General features: G+C 40.1%; 1 protein-coding gene across 2 annotated transcripts in view; it reads left to right on the forward strand.

The window, feature by feature from the left end:
* Positions 1-615: 615 nt before the first annotated feature.
* LOC139413222 (dynactin subunit 2-like) overlaps positions 616-16551 on the forward strand; it is a 29825-nt gene continuing 13889 nt past the window's right edge. The window contains exons 1-2 of one of the 2 annotated variants that reach the window (XM_071160348.1): positions 616-832; positions 12577-12645. In XM_071160348.1, coding sequence (XP_071016449.1) covers positions 797-832; positions 12577-12645 — 105 coding nt within the window. In that variant the 5' untranslated portion in view covers positions 616-796. Of the gene's footprint in view, positions 833-12576; positions 12646-13023; positions 13122-16551 lie in introns of those variants that run through there. The other variant, XM_071160349.1, reaches the window with a different exon arrangement.

The following is a 16551-nucleotide window of genomic DNA, read 5'->3' on the forward strand; positions in this document are numbered from 1 at the left end:
TGGTCACCTTTCGTTCCAGTTCTCTGCTGCCAATGACTGTAACGAATTGCAATAATCGCTGAAGTTGGAGACCTATATCTCCCTCATTAGCTGTAATTATCAGCTATCGCTGCAGCTGTACACAGCCCATCTGTAAATAGCACATCCAACTATCTACCTCATCCCCTTATTGTTTTTATTTACTTTTTTTGCTCTTTTACACACCAGTATTTATACTTGCACATCATCATCTGCACATCTATCACTCCAGTGCTAATTTGCTAAATTGTAATTACTTCGCTACTATGGCCTATTTATTGCCTTACCTCCGTACTCCTTTTGCACACACTGTTTATAGATTTTTTTCTATTGTTATTGACTGTACTTTTGTTTATCCCATGTGTTATTGTTTTTTGTCACACTGCTTTGCTTTATCTTGGCAAGGTCGCAGTTGTAAATGAGAACTTGTTCTCAACTGGCCTACCTGGTTAAATAAAGGTGAAATTAATACAAATAACAAAGTAAAGAGGAAGTAGAATCCCTTACTTCCGTTGTTTATATGTGCCCATTGCAAACGTTCGAAAATGAGAGGGATACTTAACCCGTACAGTAGGTGGCGGCATCCACCACTAACGTATGTTTGTGGACCTCCGTAATACCATAGACGAAGATTCGTTTGCTGCTTGTTTATTCCGTTGGTGATAGCTATATAACGGAGTAATAACGTGTCCACACCGTCTATTTCAAAGACCGTTGGCAGATTTTTTTCGTTCTTGTCTACTCATCCAACACCGGTCTCGTCATTGCATCCTCACAAATGGCTGATCCCAAATACGCCAACTTGCCTGGAATTGTAAGTGGCTTGTTAGCTTGCTTGCTATTCACATTGTCGCGTTGTTAGTAGGTAAGCACAAGTGTTTATAAGATGTTTGATGAATGCTAGTAAATTACTAGCTAAGCTCTAATCAAAACCACAGAGTCCCGGCAGCTAGTTAACTATTTAACGAGTTATCCAAACGTTTGCTAGCTAGCATTGGTTTGCCACACATTAGCCTGATATGATAAAAACATAAAAATAAAAAAGCCTGATATGATAACGTTATCGTACTAGCTAGTGACCTAAGCTAACGGTAGCTAGTCAGTGTCAGACTCCTGGTTAACTTCTTATATGCATTGAAATTGACCGTTAAATAACAGACATGTCTACAACTCATCACATTTCTAAACGTAGTCTTTGGACGGATAACTAGCTATTAGTCAGGCTAACAAAACATGCAGCAGCTAGCTAATCCAGTGGTGTGATTGAATGTTGGCCAGCCAAACTAGCTTGCTAACCAGCTATAGTAGCTAGTTAGCGAAATTTGCTTTTGGTGGGTCCAGTCATTGGGTGGGTGGTTCACGCTGTAAAACTGATGACTACAGTCAGTACAGGGAACTAATTTGGCACTTAATCTCTTTTTATTCCTGATATTTACACTAGTGACTTGACAGAAGTACGCTTACATATCCTGAGCTATGTAACGTTAGGCATTTAAAAATATATATGTTATTAACACAACAAATACAAAAAAACAGAAATGTACAATTTCATAAACCTAACAGTCAATTTGTTAAATACTTTTGTAGTGTGTATTGCTTTTTTTGTTTTTACATTTACTGATAATTTCAAAATAATATTTCAATTCTATCTTAAATAATGTGAAGAGGGGTTTGTTCTCTGCCCACTTCATTTTATGGACAAAGAATCTTCCATGAAAGATAAACAAATTAACAATGAAAGTTAAATCAGGGTCCATATCATTTGGATCAAAAATAAAACATAATATCAGAGTCTTTCAAATTAACATTAATAGTTGTTTCTTTTAAAATAAAATATTCTAACTCACACCAAAATCTTCTGACATAAGAGCAGTCCCAAAAGAAATGGTCAAGAGTCTCTGGGTCACAATCACAAAATACACATTTGTTATCAATAGCTATGTATATCAATAGCTATGTAATAGCTCTGTGTATAATAAAGTTTTTTACGGGGTAGATTCTATGAATGAGTTTGTATGATACTTCTTTCACCTTTATTAGATATACAATATTTACCAGATAACAATGCAACTTTGTTCCAATTCACTTGTCCTAGGGCTGCATTCCAGTACATTTTAGCAGAGGGAATAGTAACATATTGATATAGTTTCCTTATATACATGTTATTACATTTCTAGTTTAAAATGTAAATTCCTTCTAACTGTATTGAGGCTACAAAATCCTCAACAGTTGCACTTTGAGTATTGTTATATTCTCCTAAAAGAAGAATAGCACCTTTAGGGATGGCTCTAACAACAATTTGATACTCCTCAGGGGTGAATGTAACATTGTGTGTTCTAATAAATTCTGGATAATCATATAGCTGTCCATCATTATTCAATAATTTACCCATATCAAAGTTGCATTTAAAATAATATTAAATTAGGGATGATATTCCAAATGCAATCCTTATTTCTTAAATAGTTTTGTATCAATTTAATCTTAAATATTATATTGGAGGTTTTAAAATCCAGAACATTCAACCCTCCCTCACCTTGGGTGCTACAAACGTTAGGCATTTAGCTGCCGAAACTGAATTGGAAATGCAAATGAACAAACTATAAATCGATATCATGTTTGTAATGGCTTTTCCAAAATTCCAATTCAAATTGAAATACAAAAAATATATTGAATTATCATTTTCATGATAGAGTATGCATAATGCCTACCAATTTGAATAATACATAGAAAAGTGTGTTTATTTCATTTCCACATTTAAAAACGACATGTAAATACTGAATTGACATAATTTCTCATGTTTGCCATTTCGTTTCCTTGTGACAGCATGAATTGTGACAAAAAGAAAATGGCAAGTTACAATAATTTTCCATACTGCGTGGTTTAAAGGGATACTATAGGATTTTATATTCTACTTCCCCAGAGTCCGATGAGCTCATGAATACCACTGACACACAATCAGTTAACCGCTGCTCTAACATTGAAATCTAGTATATACACCCTTATCCACACCATTCCACAGACAGGATCCTGTGAACCATCTGTATATGTCCTTAAAAACACATAAAACCAATTTTTATCTATATATCTCTCCACACACCGTCTCAGCCCATTCTCTCCTGCCCTCAATCATGTCCACATCTACACTTGGTTTAGGAAACTCCCCCGAGGCCATATTCTACCACCTTCTGCCCGATTGTCCACTGCTTACCAACTACTTGCTCCCAGCATTCCCCAGTTGCCGTATGCTTCTGGACCCCCTTTCAACCTCGCCCAGTACGCTAATGCAAGTTTGTCCTGCCTTATCCTCCGTTGCAGTTGACCACTATCCACAGGGAGGCGAACTAGTGAGGGCCCAAAAAGGTGACACTTTTTGGGCCCTGCTAGGTGGATAAAAAAGAAATACAAAATTCTAGTGATTTAGGCTGGATCCCTTTCTTGAAATGCAGTTTTTAACTGTGTACTTATTAAACCCCAAATAATATGATCTACATTATCAGTCTCTGTGTGTAAAATAAAGTGGTTAATGTGATCCTAACTCGTAGCAACAACAAAAAAAGTGTTACCTAGACTTAACTACAAATTACACTCAAGTCCACAGAATAAACAATACATGAATATTGCAGTTAGTGTTGATAGCCTTTATAATAAGATGCTTGTGACCACACACATTTAAATATTGCACTTGGGGGAAAAAACCCATCTTAAAGTAGAATTAAACAAACAGGCATTCAATTTTTTCTCTCTATTATAGTGACCACTATAGTAGACATCGATCAAGTGCACAAGGATACATGTGCAAAAATAACGTTCACTGAGTAAAAAATTTAATAATCCCCCTGTTATAGTATGTCAAGTTCAACAAAATGAAAGTAATATCTTTGGGCTACAGTTGCAAGAAAAAGTATGTGAACCCTTTGGAATTACCTGTATTTCTGCATAAATTGGGCATAACATTTGATCTGATCTTCATCTAGGTCACAACAATTGACAAACACTGTCTGCTTAAACTAATAACACAAACAATTATGCATTTGAATGTCTTTATTGAACACACCGTGTAAACATTCACAGTGCATGGTGAAAAAGTATGTGAACTGGTTTTCTGTAGTTGCGGATCAGACCTGCACAAAGGTCAGGAGGAATTTTGGACCATTCCTCTTTACAAAACTGTTTCAGTTCAGCAATATTCAGCAATAATTTTCCCATCGGATCTACACAAATCACGTTGGTTACCTATTTTGGATTTAAAAACGCTGAATTTCGCCGAAAGGTGACTAGTTTGCATCCCTGTATCCACCTGTAATGCCTCAACAGGTGTCGTCTTGAAGGCCCCCACACGCAATCTCAGGGTCCTAGACTGTATCCTTTCCATGCGCTGTAGTACTGTTTTGACTGCCGATCCATATACACCCATAATTCAAAGATGACCTTATACCTGGTACATATTTTTTTAATTTAACTAGCCAAGTTAAGAACAGATTCCTATCTCAGTTGTTGAATCTTGTTATGCCCATACAATTACAGTGCCTTACGAAAGTATTCGGCCCCCTTGAACTTTGCGACCTTTTGCCACATTTCAGGCTTCAAACATAAAGATATAAAACTGTATTTTTTTGTGAAGAATCAACAACGAGTGGGACACAATCATGAAGTGGAACGACATTTATTGGATATTTCCAACTTTTTTAACAAATCAAAAACTGAAAAATTGGGCGTGCAAAATTATTCAGCCCCCTTAAGTTCATACTTTGTAGCGCCACCTTTTGCTGCGATTACAGCTGTAAGTCGCTTGGGGTATGTCTCTATCAGTTTTGCACATCGAGAGACTGACATTTTTTCCCATTCCTCCTTGCAAAACAGCTCGAGCTCAGTGAGGTTGGATGGAGAGCATTTGTGAACAGCAGTTTTCAGTTCTTTCCACAGATTCTCGATTGGATTCAGTTCTGGACTTTGACTTGGCCATTCTAACACCTGGATATGTTTATTTTTGAACCATTCCATTGTAGATTTTGCTTTATGTTTTGGATCATTGTCTTGTTGGAAGACAAATCTCCGTCCCAGTCTCAAGTCTTTTGCAGACTCCATCAGGTTTTCTTCCAGAATGGTCCTGTATTTGGCTCCATCCATCTTCCCATCAATTTTAACCATCTTCCCTGTCCCTGCTGAAGAAAAGCAGGCCCAAACCATGATGCTGCCACCACCATGTTTGACAGTGGGGTGTGTTCAGGGTGATGAGCTGTGTTGCTTTTACGCCAAACATAACGTTTTGCATTGTTGCCAAAAAGTTCAATTTTGGTTTCATCTGACCAGAGCACCTTCTTCCACATGTTTGGTGTGTCTCCCAGGTGGCTTGTGGCAAACTTTAAACACTTTTTATGGATATCTTTAAGAAATGGCTTTCTTCTTGCCACTCTTCCATAAAGGCCAGATTTGTGCAATATACGACTGATTGTTGTCCTATGGACAGAGTCTCCCACCTCAGCTGTAGATCTCTGCAGTTCATCCAGAGTGATCATGGGCCTCTTGGCTGCATCTCTGATCAGTCTTCTCCTTGTATGAGCTGAAAGTTTAGAGGGACGGCCAGGTCTTGGTAGATTTGCAGTGGTCTGATACTCCTTCCATTTAAATATTATCGCTTGCACAGTGCTCCTTGGGATGTTTAAAGCTTGGGAAATCTTTTTGTATCCAAATCCGGCTTTAAACTTCTTCACAACAGTATCTCGGACCTGCCTGGTGTGTTCCTTGTTCTTCATGATGCTCTCTGCGCTTTTAACGGACCTCTGAGACTATCACAGTGCAGGTGCATTTATACGGAGACTTGATTACACACAGGTGGATTGTATTTATCATCATTAGTCATTTAGGTCAACATTGGATCATTCAGAGATCCTCACTGAACTTCTGGAGAGAGTTTGCTGCACTGAAAGTAAAGGGGCTGAATAATTTTGCACGCCCAATTTTTCAGTTTTGGATTTGTTAAAAAAGTTTGAAATATCCAATAAATGTCGTTCCACTTCATGATTGTGTCCCACTTGTTGTTGATTCTTCACAAAAAAATACAGTTTTATATCTTTATGTTTGAAGCCTGAAATGTGGCAAAAGGTCGCAAAGTTCAAGGGGGCCGAATACTTTCGCAAGGCACTGTAAATACATCCCTGCTACTATCTGTGGCCTTGTCAAACCCAGTGCATAAGTCATCCAGATAGGCCACCTTAGAGCTAGGAGGTCTATACACACGTCCTACCAATATGGGTTCCTGTTGAGGCAGATGTACTTGAGCCCATAGTGCCTCTATTTGACATACATTGTCATCCCTCGTCTTAAAAGGTATATGATTCTAAATGTACAGTGCTACACCCCAACCATTCCTATTCCTGTCCCTTCTAAGTAGACTATATCCATGACTGTTAATTTGCCCATCATTTACAGATGCATCCAAATGCATTTCGGTCAAAGCTAAAATATGAATATTATTTATGTTGACCAAGTTAAAAACCTCATGTATTTTGTTAGGAAGGCTACATACATTAACCTGAGCTATATGCAACCCTTTCCTTGTCAAGTGGAGATCAATAGAGCATGTATTCATTATAGTTGAAGTTGCCGTGATACACTTCAACACACAAACTCAGATTTGATTAAAATAGCCAGGTAATTACTCTAGAGTCCTGATACAGATGCCCATTGACGTAAAGTTTATCCATCACCAAGGACTCATCGATTCAGGCAGCGCTTTTCTTTCAGGATGGGATATCGTTTTTTTTTCTATTTTCATTGATCTCCGTTGGGAAGTGATCATTCATTTAAAAGTCAGTGTTTCTGAGTTCCTACCCCTAACTCTTTGCTATTTCCTGTTGCTTAAAAGGTTCAAAACATGCAATAATAGCCTGTGGCCTATTCCCAGAGGCCTTACCCATTCTATGGACTCTATGGAAGAAAGTGACATTAGGCACAACATCTGTGGGCAGTTTCAATTGAGTTGACATAAAGTCTCGGACAGTGTCCTTACAGCCTCTGCTGTTGTCATTCTCCGGTAACCCTGAAAATATTAGATTATCCCGCATTGATCGTCAAGCAAGGTTTCTTTAAGTTGTTAGACATTAAGTTGTGTGATAGGGACATATAGGGACATACCCCAAGCGACTTACAGCTGTAATCGCAGCAAAGGGTGGCGCTACAAAGTATTAACTTAAGGGGGCTGAATAATTTTGCACGCCCAATTTTTCAGATTTTGATTTGTTAAAAAAGTTTGAAATATCCAATAAATGTCGTTCCACTTCATGATTGTGTCCCACTTGTTGTTGATTCTTCACAAAAAAATACAGTTTTATATCTTTATGTTTGAAGCCTGAAATGTGGCAAAAGGTCGCAAAGTTCAAGGGGGCCGAATACTTTCGCAAGGCACTGTATGTACACATGTTAAATTTGCTGAAAATAAACGCAGTTGACAGTGAGAGGACGTTTCTTTTTTTGCTGAGTTTATCTGAGTTATTCAGGATATAATCTTTGCTATGCTGGCTAGGCCCGCCGGTGAGCAAGGCGGTTGAGGGAGGGGATACGGGGAGACTGACAGGACATTATGCTTGCTGCAAGCTACTAGTAATGATGGCTAGTATCTATACTGATCAAAAATAATAACTGCAACATGCATCATTTTCAATGATTTTAGTGAGTTAGTTCATATTAGAAAATCAGTGAATTTAAATACATTTATTAGGCCCTAATCTATGGATTTCACATTAATGGGCAGGGGTGCAGCCATGGGTTGTGATGTGAGGGCATAGTCAGTGAAGTTTTTCCCCACAAAAGAGTCTTATTACAGACCGATACTTTTCAGTTAAATTAGCTAGCTGTCCAGGTGGCTGGTCTCAGATGATCCCGCAGGTGAAGGCACCAGATGTCTGGGCTGTTGTGGTTACATGTGGTCTGCGATTGAGGTTGGTTGTACATACTAGAGGTCGACCGATTAATCGGAATGGCCGATTAATTAGGGCCAATTTCAAGTTTTCATAACAATCAGTAATCAGCATTTTTGGACACCGATCATGGCCGATTACATTGCACTCCACAAGGAGACTGTGTGGCAGGCTGACTACCTGTTATGCGAGTGCAGCAAGGAGCCAAGGCAAGGTGCTAGCTAGCATTAAACGTATCTTATAAAAAACAATCAATCTTAACATAATCACTAGTTAACTACACATGGTTGATGGTATTACTAGATATTATCTAGCGTGTCCTGCGTTGCATATAATCTGACTGAGCATACAAGCATCTAAGTATCTGACTGAGCGGTGGTAGGCAGAAGCAGGTACTTAAACATTAATTCAAACAGCACTTTTGTGCGTTTTGCCAGCAGCTCTTCGTTGTGCGTCAAGCATTGCGCTGTTTATGACTTCAAGCCTATCAACCCCCAAGATGAGGCTGGTGTAACCGAAGTGAAATGGCTAGCTAGTTAGCGCGCGGTAATAGCGTTTTAAACGTCACTCGCTCTGAGCCTTCTAGTAGTGGTGGCAATACTAAAGTGCCTATAAGAACATCCAATAGTCAACGGTTAATGAAATACAAATGGTATAGAGGGAAATAATCCTACAATTCCTATAATAGCTACAACCTAAAACTTCTTACCTGGGAATATTGAAGACTCCTGTTAAGGAACCACCAGCTTTCATATGTTCTCATGTTCTAAGCGAGGAACTCAAACGTTAGCTTTCTTACATAACACATATTGCACTTTTACTTTCTTCTCCCACATTTTGTTTTTGCATTATTTAAACCAAATTGAACATGTTTCATTTTACTTGAGGCTAAATTGATTTTATTGATGTATTATATTGAGTTAAAATAAGTGTTCATTCAGTATTGTTGTAATTATCATTATTACAAAAACAAAAAAAATTGGCAGATTAATCGGTATCGGCTTTTTTTGGTCCTCTAATAATCGGTATCGGTATCGGCGTTGAAAAATCATAATTGGTCGACCTCTTATGTGGAGTGCAATAGAGATTGTATCATCTGTGGATCTGTTTGGGCGGTATGCAAATTGGCGTGGGTCTAGGGTTTCTGGGATAATGGTGTTGATGTGAGACATTACCAACCTTTCAAAGCACTTCATGGCTACGGACGTGAGTGCTACGGGTCTATAGTCATTTAGGCAGGTTGCCTTTGTGTTCTTGGACACAGGGACTATTGTGGTCTGCTTGAAACATGTTAGTTTTACAGACTCAATCAGGGACATGTTGAAAATGTCAGTGAAGACACCTGCCAGTTGGTCAGCATGTCCTGGTAATCCGTCTGGCCCCGCAGCCTTGTGAATGTTGACCTGTTTAAAGGTCTTACTCATGTTGGCTACGGAGAGCGTGATCACACAGTCGTCCAGAACAGCTGATGCTCCCATGCATGCCTCAGTGTTGCTTGCCTCGAAGTGAGCATTGAATTGATTTAGCTCGTCTGGTAGGCTCGTGTCACTGGGCAGCTCGCGGCTGTGCTTCCCTTTGTAGTGTGTAATAGTTTGCAAGCCATGCCACATAAGACGAGCATCTGTGTAGGATGATTCAATCTTAGCCCTGTGTTGACGCTTTGCCTGTTTGATGGTTCGTCGCAGGGCATAGCAGGATTTCTTGTGAGCTTCCGTGTTAGAGTCCTGCACCTTGAAAGCTGCAGCTCTACCCTTTAGCTCAGTGCGAATGTTGCCTGTATCCAATCACCTTGAGTTTTGTGAAATAGTCACAACCCAGCAATTCAGAAAGGTCCAGCAGTTCTGGGAAGTTTCATGGGCCTGCTCCTACTTTGTTAGATGGTACAGACATTTAAAACCCTCAGTGAATGCTTTGTGCTCAAGCACTGTGGTTGGCTCGAATGCAACCATGACTGAGGAGCCTGTGAACAGGACACACAGACCGACCGAGAGAGGGAGACAGCACAAGCACACAGTGTGAGACCTGTGCCAAAAAAGGAAACTAAAACAAAATAAAATGTTAGATTGCACATGTGATATTGCACTATATAGTCTGACCACTTTCAGATAATTCCTTTGTTTTTGAATAGCCACATACCAATATATCCCCCTGTAGAGTAACTTTAGTGCATCATAGGTTGCTAGCTATCTGGTAGAAAATAACCATGCTAGCTAGTTATCCAGCTAATTGTTTCAATCCACCTTCCAAATGTGAAATTACAAGCCACTTACCGTACCTAAAGGTGTTCTACGCTGGTGTCTTGTTGTGAAGGTAACCAGCTAGCTATGCCAGTGGGCGGGCAAACTAACATTAGCCAGTAGTTCCTTTTTCATAGCCAGCTAGCAATCTAACTTACTGGTAGCTAGCTACATATATTACCATAATTAGTTAGCTACTATTAGCGCCCTGTGTCCCCTCCACTGAGCTTTATAGTCCCCTCCCGTGAACTTCTCGCACACACTGACTATTCTTCTTCTTATGTGGGGTTTCACACTGGCTGTTCTTCTTTCGGATTGGGTTGGTGGATCACATCTATCTTAAAGGGTCATACAATGCCACCTACTGTACTAAAGTGTAATGCCAGGCACGGCCTACCTACATTAAATTCTCTTCATTATTCTTGTTCCTAAAAGGAAAACTGTGCAGCACCAACTAACCTTACACCTATATACCACAATACAAAAAAAATATATCATCACCCCATAAACTCTTCTGCAGTAAGATCTCGTACTCCTCTGCAGCAGCCACCTACACTCATTAAAAACCCACTACTCCATTCCACAACTTTGACCCCATCTGCTCCTGCACCATGCCAACGACCTGGGAGGACGGGACATCATCCCTCAACACACGTTGTAACTGTTCTGAAGTCAAATCTCATATACCCAGATACGTCTCTGTAGCTGCCACCACAATATCTATTCACTGTGATTTACGTTCCATTTCTGTGGTACAGTTGATAACCATTGCTATGAACGCTAAGAAACCAAACTTACTAAAGCATAACTCACTTGTTTCCCTATCCCTCTGTGCTGGCACAAATCTACTACATCTCTGGGATCCTCTCTGGATCCCTTACACTTGACCTATCTTCCTCCACTTTCTTTACTGCCTCAGCAAAGGTCACCTTCTGCTCTATTCTGACTGGCCACATCAACCTGCCTCTCTCGCACCGGACACTTCCGATCCCCAGCTACATGAGCAACCCTACAGTTGACACGCACAACTTTATCCACCGAAACGACACAATCCTCTGTCCCATGCCCTCCTGCACATTTCCCACATCTTGGAATCTCTTGGAATCTCCCTCCTACAACATGACCATAAAGTTGCACATGAAATAGCGCAGTGGATTCTGAACAAAAGTCCAAACAGGATATCTAAAATATCCTAACAGAACTTTGTCTGGTAGAGACTCAACTCAAAAGGACTGACAAGGACTCCTCTGTTTCACCTCGCTCCCCACCGGTTCTACGTCGCACGAACCAGAGGGCGTCACAAACACCAGGAACTTCCACTTTCTCTGAAAATGTCACTCCTACTGGTCCAGATTGTTATTTATCATGTCTGACGCCATTCTTCCTCAACATACATCTTCATACTACACTCAGTTTTTCTTCTTCCTCGCTGTCTATAATCACATCTATCCGTTCACCACGCTCATCATCCGCTGCATTGCTTGCAGAGCACACACTGATGGTGTTTCTTCAAAACCCAACTTCAGTTCCTTAGCCCATTTTACAAGTCTGGCTATCTCGGACCTCTCCGTGCTTCCTTCACCTTCCAAACATTTACCACGCCGCGGCTCTCCAAACTGGCGGTTGTTGCTGGGACAGCCTAAGTACACCCACAGCTGCGACTGAAAAGGATCTTATTTTTTTATGGGGATGTAGATCAGCTTTAATATTGCAGATTGTGGCTTCTATCAATGTAATAGTTTAAAAAATATATATATTTTGTATATATATTTACTCTACCATCCCTCCCCTAATTGGAGTAACCTAATGGACAACAACACTTAGCATGTATAAGCTGGCAGTAGATGCCTATTATACATTTAATGGACACAGTACATTTTACATTTAGTTATCTTTTGTTTGTTTTTAGTCCCATCCTTCAGCTACCCTCAACCCCTCCCTTCTATCTCTGAAGACTATCCAGTTTTGATTTCTATTTGACATATACATTTTTAAACTGAAAGTGACAGTTGCTACCAAGCACAGGCAACCTAAACTCTCTTCCACCTCACGTTACCGAAACCCCACCCACAGTTTTTGACAATCAACCCAGGTCGAAAACGGTAACACAAATGAGGAAACTAAATAGCAAATTAAGCATTGTGAAGGATTGATAATTTAGAATTTTGAAAGTCTTAAACCACAGAGTATGGAAAATCATTGTCAATTGACAATTATTTATATTTTGTCACAGTTTATGCTATCACAACAAGGAAACTAAATGGCAACTCGACTTCATCTCGGGCCTAACACCCGTGCCAATACCCTCCAAACACTGGCTTCTTGGCCTTTATCACTTAATCAGAACACAAGTAGCTAGCTATGTTAATGTAATATTGATTGATTGAATGATTTTGTATTCATAGGCGTCCAACGAGCCAGATGTATATGAGACCAGCGAGCTGCCAGAAGATGACCAGGCACAGTTTGAGTCGGTGAGTGAAAGTTGGAGGAGAGAGGAAAGAAGGGATTGTGGAGAGCGAAAAGAAGAGTTTCGACCCCCAAATACAGTTTTGGAATCATCTGTTGTGGCGTAGCAGCATGACTTCCTATATGATAACCACTGCATGATACAGAGTGGTTGGTTGTTTAGTTGATTGATTAGCATCTCTGTATCATCGTGCTGGCTCATGGATCAAGTCTGCTGTAGAACATACTTAAATGTCGTTTGACTCCCACTACAACCTAATAGTGGTTTCCCTCCCATATCCCAAACCTTACCCCTCCCTCCTCGTGTCTTGTTGTTGCCTTCTCTCCCCACCCACCCCTCCTGGAAGGCTAGTTTGTACAAGTAAGAGGTTATTTTTGTCTCAGTGCGGTTAACAGCATGTGTTGTAAATCCTTCATGTCCCCTTTTTCTTCCCTTCTTCAAATTGGTTGGAAATTGAGAATAGCCTACTTACCTGACGACGTAATGTATCCCATTGCTCTGTATCAATTCTGTTTTATTAATTTTTTTGTTGTTGTAATGTGCACTTGGCCAAATGGTTTATCACTTTTGTAGGGAGTGGTGTTTCTCACTTGATTAGTGTTCATGCAAGACATTTAGTAGGCCTAATAACCCTCTGTTTTCACCTCGACATAGAATTGTAGCACATCAGAGGATATTGAATCTAAGATGTTTCTGTTATTGTGTGTGCTGATAAGAGATCTGCTAATGTATTTGTTTTAACATCCCTTTCGCCCATTCATAACAGTGTACATGTTAACAGAAGCTTAGTAACTAAAGATTGTTACGAACTACATTTCTTATCAAACACTAGGTGTGATACTGCAACACACTCTGAAACCATTCAGAATGTCAATTGCAGATATGCATTAGCCTACTTTTAATATCTGAAGACCATCAGGATTTCGTCATACCCACACAGTTTCTTAATGGATGGGTGTTGCACTCGGTTGAGTTTATTTACTTCATGGCGCTAAACCTATTTTCTTTCTAACCATCTCGTCTTTGACTTAGGGGCTCAGAAATAGCTTTTCCCTCCTGACAAACCCCTCCTTCCACTGACTACATGATGCTAACAATACCAAGTACAGGATTACAGGCTTCAGTAAATAGTGAGGGGCTCAGGGCATATGTTGCCTACACACACAGGATATCAGTCACACATTCGGTGTGTGATTTGTGATGTCAACAGTCTATAACCAATGCTGCTAATGTATCACAGTAACCACAGCGCAGGCCCTGTGGGGCTGAGAGAGAGAGAGAGAGAGAGAGAGAGTGAACCGCGACATCATGATGATCAGACGGTCAGCCTAGCTCAGAACACTGTTCTCTTTCTTGGCAGTGATGGGCTGGCTGCTACTGTTGTGCGTGGCATGTGATAACCACATTAATCTGTGTTTCTCTCTCTTTTCTACTCTTCCCCCCGTGGTCTTCCTCTTTCTCTAACTCTCCTTGGGAACCCAAGGAGCTGGTAAGATCCTCAGTGACTGACTGACTTACCCCTCCCTCCCTCCCTTCCTCCTAACATCTACTTGTCATTCTTTTGCATGCATCTCTGTACTGTGTGTGTCTGTTTTTACTGTCTGTATTAGTGGTGATTAATCCCATGAGCCCCTTTGATGTGAGCTGATCATTTGAACCTTAGACACATTGATGACTTTATACTCAACCTAGTGCACAATTGCCTGAGGCTCCAGAATGATGCTCTTCAAGTTTGATTAGTCGTAGGTTCCCGGAACAACTAATGATAGGAGTCTGACTCTTCCAATGAGTAGATGCATGTCACGGATGGATTTATTAACAGGTAATAGCTGATCTCATAGAAGTCATGCAGAGATGAAAGACCAAAGCCACAGGAGAAACTCTGAATACCAAATAAGCTAAAGGCTGAAACTAAAACCAAACTCTAACATATGATGTGCTGTGGGTTTCATGCTACTGTATTCTTCGCTCCCCCCTACCATTTTCCTAAGGTTTTAAGCCCCATAGCTTCCATCAGTCAGCTGTGCATGCGGTTCATTTTCATGTAGAGCAGTCGTTCTTGGATACCCCAGAGTCAATGTTAATTTTCCATCCACATTCTCTTCACACCCTCTTACACAATTAGTTGTTCCGTTTCATTGGTCAATAAAGAGCTTGTTTAATCAGTGCGGAAATCCCGCTAGCGGGATCAAATTCGACAACATCCGGTGAAATCGGAGCGCGCCAAATTCAAAATACAAAATCGTAATATTAAACATTCTTGAAAATGCAGGTGTCTTACATAATTTAAAAGCTTAACTTCTTGTTAATCCAGCCGCTTTGTCAGATTTCAAAAAGGCTTTACGGCGAAAGCATACCATGCGATTATCTGAGGACTGCGCCCCACACAAAAGCATTATAAACATTTTCCAAACCAGCACAGGTGAAACAAAAGTCAGAAATAGCGATAAAATAAATCACTTACCTTTGAAGATCTTCCTCTGTTTGCAATCCCAAGGGTCCCAGCTACACATCAAATGGCCGTTTTGTTCGATAAAGTCCATCTTTATGTCCCAAAAAAGTCTGTTTAGTTGGCGCGCTTGATTCAGTAATACACCTGTTTCCCTCGTTCAAAATGCATACAAAGGAATCCCAAAAGTTACCATTAAACTTTGTCCGAACAAGTCAAACAATGTTTCTAATCAATCCTCAGTTACCCTAATATGTAAATAAACAATACAATTTAAGACGGAGAATAGTATGTTCATTTACCGGAGATAAATAACGAAGTGAGCACCCTCATCCACGCGCGCTATAATCCTACAGCCAAAGTGGGAGCCACCTAGAAAAACTTCAAATTCTAGCAAATTTTTCAAAAAAACAAGCCTGAAACTCATTCTAAAGATTGTTGACATCTAGTGGAAGCCCTAGGAACTGCAATCTGGGAGGTATTCCTTTGATTTTCCCAATAACAAGGATTTGAATGGGCAGACACCTAAAAATAAATAATAATTCTGGATTCTCCTCGGGTTTTTGCCTGCCATATCAGTTATGTTATACTCGCAGACATTATTTTAACAGTTTTAGAAACTTCAGAGTGTTTTCTATCCAATTATATGCATATCCTAGCTTCTGGGCCTGAGTAACAAGGAAGTTTACTTTGGACACGTCAGTCATCCGAATTTCTCAATACCCTCAAGAAGTTAAAGATTGTTGATTGTGGACCCAGTTGAAACCATACATGCCATACCTTCATAACTTTGTGTTCAGGATTAAATTGTTTCTCTTTTCCTGATCAATTCATAAATCAGCCATTTCGGTTTTCCTTCCTGGAGAATAGACTGGTTTCTCCAACTGTGTGTGTGTGTGTGTGTGTGTGTGTGTGTGTGTGTGTGTGTGTGTGTGTGTGTGTGTGTGTGTGTGTGTGTGTGTGTGTGTGTGTGTGTGTGAGAGAGCTGGAGCTGTCGTTGATTGGCATCTCACTGGGGTCCTCTTTCAAACCGTGTGAATAAACTCTTCATTGAGCTGTATCTTTGTGACTGGTTTAATGTATTGACTGTTAAAGACTACAGATGACAATTTGTTTTGTGGCTAGAATCTGGTGCATGGGCCCTGTAAAATAAATACATTCTGGAGGCTGGATGTACACATATCTAATGGTTCTGGTTGTACAGATGCATAGGACTAGTTCCCAGATCATATTTAAAGAGTCAGTGTGACAGATGGCCCATGGTTAGAACACTAACAGCAGAAATCCCCATCAATCTATCAATCAACTGGGAATCAACCCTTAAGAATAATTTTGCCCTAGATCCACTCGCATACCTCTCTATTCCTAAACCATGTGTACATATGCGACTTTGTCGAGATTGGCTGGTAAGATCTCTGAGTGGATTGGAGACGAAAGTGAAGAATATGGCTGCATCTCAAT

This window comes from Oncorhynchus clarkii, chromosome 7 (assembly GCF_045791955.1).
Source record: "Oncorhynchus clarkii lewisi isolate Uvic-CL-2024 chromosome 7, UVic_Ocla_1.0, whole genome shotgun sequence".
NCBI lineage: Eukaryota > Metazoa > Chordata > Actinopteri > Salmoniformes > Salmonidae > Oncorhynchus > Oncorhynchus clarkii.